The sequence below is a fragment of the Mizuhopecten yessoensis genome, unplaced genomic scaffold, assembly GCF_002113885.1.
Source record: "Mizuhopecten yessoensis strain PY_sf001 unplaced genomic scaffold, ASM211388v2 scaffold7669, whole genome shotgun sequence".
Lineage (NCBI taxonomy): Eukaryota > Metazoa > Mollusca > Bivalvia > Pectinida > Pectinidae > Mizuhopecten > Mizuhopecten yessoensis.
In genome coordinates this window covers 95,508-103,347 of record NW_018407163.1, presented here as the reverse complement: position 1 = coordinate 103,347, position 7,840 = coordinate 95,508, and the positions used below count along the sequence as shown (strand labels likewise).

General features: G+C 38.0%; 1 protein-coding gene across 2 annotated transcripts in view; it reads left to right on the top strand.

The window, feature by feature from the left end:
- Positions 1-7,840, top strand: part of LOC110454113 (translation factor Guf1, mitochondrial-like) — a 22,389-nt gene that overhangs the window by 9,786 nt on the left and 4,763 nt on the right. The window contains exons 8-14 of one of the 2 annotated variants that reach the window (XM_021503482.1): positions 952-1,039; positions 1,098-1,122; positions 1,382-1,472; positions 1,899-2,028; positions 3,807-3,916; positions 6,352-6,479; positions 7,398-7,468. In XM_021503482.1, coding sequence (XP_021359157.1) covers positions 952-1,039; positions 1,098-1,122; positions 1,382-1,472; positions 1,899-2,028; positions 3,807-3,916; positions 6,352-6,479; positions 7,398-7,468 — 643 coding nt within the window. Of the gene's footprint in view, positions 1-951; positions 1,065-1,097; positions 1,123-1,381; positions 1,473-1,898; positions 2,029-3,806; positions 3,917-6,351; positions 6,480-7,397; positions 7,469-7,840 lie in introns of both variants that reach the window. The other variant, XM_021503481.1, reaches the window with a different exon arrangement.

The following is a 7,840-nucleotide window of genomic DNA, read 5'->3' as shown; positions in this document are numbered from 1 at the left end:
TTGTTTTTGTAGTGTATAACTACGCAGTGTGATCAGGTTACTATCAGTTCCCACGTGCTGAGATTCTATGAACACCTGTGTTATGCATTTATGAATGTAATTTTTGTCAATGGGTCTAAGCATACAGAATGTAAATATAAATAGATGAATGCAGTCATGATATTAGAATTGACCCTGGGTCTGGCCACAGCCCTAGGGACCTAGTTTCTGAGTCACAGCTTGGAAACAGTTGAGATCCCCACCCCATTACCATACATAAACTTGCTGGGCATGAACAATCCAATACAGATATGCTACAAGGTTTGGCCTTAGCGTCTGGCCAATTCCCTTGGATCTTATTAGGTGAATATTTTGCCATGATTGCTTAAGTATTCAGGTGAGCGATACAGGCCCTCTGGGCCTCTTGTTTTTAATATACATAGACATTCTAGCTGTAGGGCCGCAACATTTGTTGAGAAAGCCAAAATTTTCACCTCAGCGTCAATGACAATTCAATACATTTGGTCATCTTTTCATGTTGTGATGTCCGTCATTTGGGCATGTACCATTTGGGGTTAACCAACCAATTCTACAGTCATGCAGTAGTGAAATGGTTTATTAATACCAACAAATATTTCTTCATAAACCTTTATTATGTAATAGATTAACATTTGTTGCGACCTTCATATTACAGACAATATCAAGGCATTTCCACCGCCAGGAGAATCAGTGTTTCAACTTTTGTTTCATTATGTATTTATTTTGGAAAGGTATGATAGGAAAATATGCCATCCTATGTATATCATGTATACAGTGTATAACTGATTTGTTTCTGCTGAAATGGCAAAGTCAGTATAGCAAGTTGTTTTTGTGTTTCATTAAGTTTAAACATCCATCCTTTAGAATCTGTTTCACAGTATAACACTTGTATTAGATGCATGTACCGGTATTTTTTATGTATTTTGTATTCAGCCCTCCAGGAGACAGAAACAAACCCCTAAAGTGTCTGGTATTTGACTCGCAGTATGATCAGTATCGAGGAGCTGTGGGAAATATTTTAGTATTGGATGGCAGCGTCAAAAAAGGTTAGTATTGGATGGTAGTGTAAAGAAAGGTAAGTATTGGATGGCAGTGTAAAGAAAGGTAAGTTTTGGATGGTAGTGTAAAGAAAGGTTAGTATTGGATGGCAGTGTAAATTTGATCCCCCTGAATTTACCACAGGTAAGTAATGGAAAGATACCACAACTTCAATGTATATACAGGGGTTGTAAAAGTCAAACTTCAAATGTTGTTTTTGAAAATAAAAAAATGTTTTTGCTAAGATTTGAAATCATGGATTATTACTGGTACATGTTATTTGTCTGATACATCTGTACTTAAATGTTTTTATTTTTTATTTCAGGTGATAAAATCATGTCATTATTTTCGAAAAAGTCATATGAAGTTCAAGGGACTGGCATCCTACATCCTAACGAGAAACTGGTCAATGTTCTGTAAGTAAATGTGTATCAGATAATACTTGTTAGGTTTATGGTACAGCTAAAATATTCTTGTCCGTCACTTACATATCAATTAGTGATTCAATGTTTACAAACTTGTTTTCGTTGACACAAACATACATTTGTGATTGGTACATCCACTGATGTAATGTTTGTGATATATGTTGTTACCCCTGAATACTGATACACTGCAAACATTTCATGATTGACTGAGCAGAATATTACCAGGTACTTTTTAAAAATCTTGATTTTGTTTGTTTTTGTTTTTGTCAATCGCAAATCTTTACCTATCATAAAATATGTGGTTGAATTATAAATATGCTAACATTGAAATTGGGAAAAAATCCATCGATTTAGCTAAAGGTTAGCGCCGTTCCTTATATGTTAACTATGTACCTCATTGTAGTTCTGTCCTTACAGATATGCAGGACAGGTAGGCTTCATACACGCTAACTTTAAGAAGATCTCGGACTTTCAAGTGGGCGATACTTTCTGTCACCAGAAGTCACCTGTGGAACCATTGCCAGGATTTAAACCTGCTGTATCTGTGGTATAAGGCTAACATCTGCTGTTTCTATGTTGTAAGGTTCACACATGCTGTATCTGTGGTATAAGGCTTCACCTGCTGTATCTATGGTATAAGGCTAACATCTGCTGTTTCTATGTTGTAAGGTTCACACATGCTGTATCTGTGGTATAAGGCTTCACCTGCTGTATCTGTGGTATAAGGCTAACATCTGCTGTTTCTATGTTGTAAGGTTCACACATGCTGTATCTGTGGTATAAGGCTTCACCTGCTGTATCTGTGGTATAAGGCTAACATCTGCTGTTTCTATGTTGTAAGGTTCACACATGCTGTATCTGTGGTATAAGGCTTCACCTGCTGTATCTGTGGTATAAGGCTAACATCTGCTGTTTCTATGTTGTAAGGTTCACACATGCTGTATCTGTGGTATAAGGCTTCACCTGCTGTATCTGTGGTATAAGGCTAACATCTGCTGTTTCTATGTTGTAAGGTTCACACATGCTGTATCTGTGGTATAAGGCTTCACCTGCTGTATCTGTGGTATAAGGCTAACATCTGCTGTTTCTATGTTGTAAGGTTCACACATGCTGTATCTGTGGTATAAGGCTTCACCTGCTGTATCTGTGGTATAAGGCTAACATCTTCTGTTTCTATGTTGTAAGGTTTACAAATGCTGTATCTGTGGTATAAGGCTTCACCTGCTGTATCTGTGGTATAAGGCTAACATCTTCTGTTTCTATGTTGTAAGGTTCACACATGCTGTATCTGTGGTATAAGGCTTCACCTGTTGTATCTGTGGTATAAGGCTAACATCTGCTGTTTCTATGTTGTAAGGTTCACACATGCTGTATCTGTGGTATAAGGCTTCACCTGCTGTATCTTTAGTATAAGGCTAACATCTGCTGTTTCTATGTTGTAAGTTTCACACATGCTGTATCTGTGGTATAAGGCTTCGCCTGCTATATTTGCTATTGTATAAGTTCAGGAAAAAAATATAACTGCCACTGGATGTCTTTGATTTTAAAAGAATATTTCATGTTATTAAGTGTATTACTGCCATTTTTCCAAATGTACTTAATATAAGGGATCCGAATGAAACTTAGCTTGCTTGATCCAAACTGTCCGTAGCTGAACATGCTCAAATTATGGATGGATCTGAAAATCTAGCACAGAACAAGCCCTAAAAGATCTTGTTGAAACTTTATGCTGATAACTGATTTCCTTGTTTTTCCAAGCACACCTATAGTACATCATCTTTGTTATGTTGAACAAGACTTATTTCTTAGTGTTTCCTCTTCTACATAGAAATTGTCTTACGATATATTAAGAGTGAAGAGGAAAATATTTGTAAGTGGAGAGGAAAGTACATGTATTAGGCTATAATATACACAGTCTATGAATGTAGGCCGTCTAAGGTTTACAGTCTGTAAACGTGGACATTTTAGCAGTAATCTTATTTTGGTGCTTTTTGTACTTGCAATATTGAACTGAATTATAATTAATATAAATACTGATTGAATCTCCTTAGTATTGTTTTCAACTGCATGTATTTTAAGCATACCTATTGACAGATGAACTAATCTGTTAAACTATGATAATACACCTAACTTACATAGGTTTACACTCACATTACATCTGTATCACAAGTGTATTGTGACATTGCTTCTTTGGACTTTCTTGACTGGTCCAACTCTATGATATTGCTAAGCGACTCATTTGGAAAAAATGTCTTGGAGTGTCTATGCTGATATGTTGTTAATGATGAAATATTTCCCTTATTAAAATAAGATATTGATTTTCAGGTGTTTGCTGGAATATTCCCATCAGATCAATCACAGCTAATTGTGCTGAAGGCCGCCATGACCAAACTCACACTCAATGACGGTAGTGTGTCTGTGAATGTGGAAAGCAGGTGAGTCCAAACTAACCCTCATGGTAGTGTATCAGGTTAGTATAGCTATACACCTCCTTCGTCACGGTAGTGTATCAGGTTAGTATAGCTATACACCTCCTTCATCACGGTAATGTATCAGGTTAGTATAGCTATACACCTCCTTCACCACGGTAGTGTATCAGGTTAGTATAGCTATACACCCCCTTCGTCACGGTAGTGTTTCAGGTTAGTATAGCTATACACCTCCTTCGTCACGGTAGTGTATCATGTTAGTATAGCTATACACTCCCTTCGTCACGGTAGTGTATCAGGTTAGTATAGCTATACACCTCCTTCATCATGGTAGTGTATCAGGTTATTATAGCTATACACCTCCTTCATCATGGTAGTGTATCAGGTTATTATAGCTATACACCTCCTTCATCATGGTAGTGTATCATGTTAGTATAGCTATACACCCCCTTCGTCACGGTAGTGTATCAGGCTAGTATAGCTATACACCTCCTTCGTCACGGTAGTGTCTCATGTTAGTATAGCTATACACTCCCTTCGTCACGGTAGGGTATCAGGTTAGTATAGCTATACACCTCCTTCATCACGGTAATGTATCAGGTTAGTATAGCTATACACCTCCTTCATCACGGTAGTGGATCAGGTTAGGATAGCTATACACCTCCTTCGTCACGGTAGGGTATCAGGTTAGTATAGCTATACACCTCCTTCATCACGGTAGTGGATCAGGTTAGGATAGCTATACACCTCCTTCGTCACGGTAGGGTATCAGGTTAGTATAGCTATACACCTCCTTCATCACGGTAGTGGATCAGGTTAGGATAGCTATACACCTCCTTCGTCACGGTAGGGTATCATGTTAGTATAGCTATACACTCCCTTCGTCACGGTAGTGTATCAGTTTAGTATAGCTATACACCTCCTTCGTCACGGTAGTGTATCAGGCTAGTATAGCTATACACCTCCTTCGTCACGGTAGGGTATCATGTTAGTATAGCTATACACTCCCTTCGTCACGGTAGGGTATCAGGTTAGTATAGCTATACACCTCCTTCATCACGGTAATGTATCAGGTTAGTATAGCTATACACCTCCTTCATCACGGTAATGTATCAGGTTAGTATAGCTATACACCTCCTTCATCACGGTAATGTATCAGGTTAGTATAGCTATACACCTCCTTCATCATGGTAGTGGATCAGGTTAGTATAGCTATACACCTCCTTCGTCACGATAGTGTATCAGGTTAGTATAGCTATACACATCCTTCATAATGGGAGTGTATCAGGTTAGTATAGCTATACACCTCCTTCATCACGGTAATGTATCAGGTTAGTATAGCTATACACCTCCTTCACCACGGTAGTGTATCAGGTTAGTATAGCTATACACATCCTTCATCATGGTAGTGTATCAGGTTAGTATAGCTATACACTCCCTTCGTCACTGTAGTGTATCAGGTTAGTATAGCTATACACTCCCTTCGTCACGGTAGGGTATCAGGTTAGTATAGCTATACACCCCCTTCGTCACAGTAGTGTTTCAGGTTAGTATAGCTATACACCTCCTTCATCACGGTAGTGTATCAGGTTAGTATAGCTATACACTCCCTTCGTCACGGTAGGGTATCAGGTTAGTATAGCTATACACCCCCTTCGTCACAGTAGTGTTTCAGGTTAGTATAGCTATACACCTCCTTCATCACGGTAGTGTATCAGGTAAGTATAGCTATACACTCCCTTCGTCACGGTAGTGTATCAGGTTAGTATAGCTATACACCCCCTTCGTCACAGTAGTGTTTCAGGTTAGTATAGCTATACACCTCCTTCGTCACGGTAGTGTATCAGGTTAGTATAGCTATACATCTCCTTCATCACGGTAGTGTATCAGGTAAGTATAGCTATACACCCCCTTCGTCACGGTAGTGTATCAGGTTAGTATAGTTATACACCCCCTTCGTCACAGTTGTGTTTCAGGTTAGTATAGCTATACACCCCCTTCGTCACAGTAGTGTTTCAGGTTAGTATAGCTATACACCTCCTTCGTCACGGTAGGGTATCAGCTTAGTATAGCTATACACCTTCTTTGTCTGTGAATTTTAAAAACAAGAATGTCCAAACTACTAGACATCAGACAATAGATTTCTTAAACCTGAACATGTACTTTTATTTAAAGTATGGGTGGGCTATAGGCTGAATCTCAAAATGTATATTAATAATCAAATTTCTGACAGGATAATCACATTGTGTTACCGAACATGTGTTGAGGTTTCTATGTAAGATCCTCTATATACCATATTTTTTGTGGAATTTAAAGAAACAGCTCTGCAGTATAGCCTGACATTGCTGCATGGATTTTATTATCCTATATAGGTTGCTATCTAATCGTTAAGTATTTGAAATTTGTATAGATCCTCTAATATGACTAATACTACGTTCTAGTCCAGCAATAGGACAGGGCTGGAGACTTGGATTTCTAGGTATGCTGCACATGGATGTATTTTGTCAAAGACTGGAGCAGGAATTTGGTACCTCAGTCATCATCACAGCTCCTAACGTACACTACAGAGGTATGTATACCATCATCACAGCTCCTACCGTACATAACAGAGGTATGTATACCATCATCACAGCTCCTACCGTACATAACAGAGGTATGTATACCATCATCACTGCTCCTTACGTACACTACAGAGGTATGTATACCATCATCACAGCTCCTACCGTACATAACAGAGGTATGTATACCATCATCACTGCTCCTAACGTACACTACAGAGGTATGTATACCATCATCACAGCTCCTACCGTACATAACAGAGGTATGTATACCATCATCACAGCTCCTACCGTACATAACAGAGGAATGTATACTGTCATCACAGCTCCTAACGTACATCACAGAGGTATGTATACAGTCATCACATGTACAGCTCTTCATGTACATCACAGAGGTATGTATACAGTCATCACAGCTCTTTATGTACATCACAGAGGTATGTTTACTGTCATCACAGCTCCTAACGTACATCACAGAGGTACATGTACGTATACTGTCATCACAGCTCCTAACCTACATCACAGGATGATATAACTTTGTCCTTATATACTGGATATACCAAATTGTTTGATATATGTAACATTGTCCTGTTCTGATATACTGGATATACCAATTCGTTTGGATGATATAACTTTGTCCTGATATACTGGATATACCAAATTGTTTGGATGAAATAACTTTGTCCTGATATACTGGATATACCAAATTGTTAGGATGATATAACTTTGTCCTGATATACTGGATATACCAAATTGTTTGGATGAAATAACTTTGTCCTGATATACTGGTTATGCCAAATTGTTTGGATGATATAACTTTGTCCTGATATACTGGTTATGCCAAATTGTTTGGATGATATAATTTTGTCCTGAAATACTGGATATACCAAATTGTTTGGATGATATAAATTTGTTCTGCTTTTATTTAGTTCGAATAAAGGGAAAGAGGAACATTAAACTCTACGGCGATGAGATTGTGGATATCCTGAACCCCTGTAAGGTAAGCCACGGTTATTGTAAAATTCTGTTGGTGATCAAGTGGACACGGTTTACGCTACTGGTACTACCTCCAATGGGATATGATGTTTTGTACAATTATTTTTATTTTCATGATACTTAAGGAAGGACTGTCCATTTTAAACTTCATAGAAAAATATAGCTAAGCCATAGTCAAAATAAAATGACTTTTAAACAAATTACATCTCTAACAATGCATCAAACACAAGGTTGACACAATACATCAAACACAAGATTAACACAATACATCAAACACAGGTTAACACAATACATCAAACACAAGATTAACACAATACATCAAACACAAGGTTAACACAATACATCAAACACAAGGTTGACACAATACATCAAACAC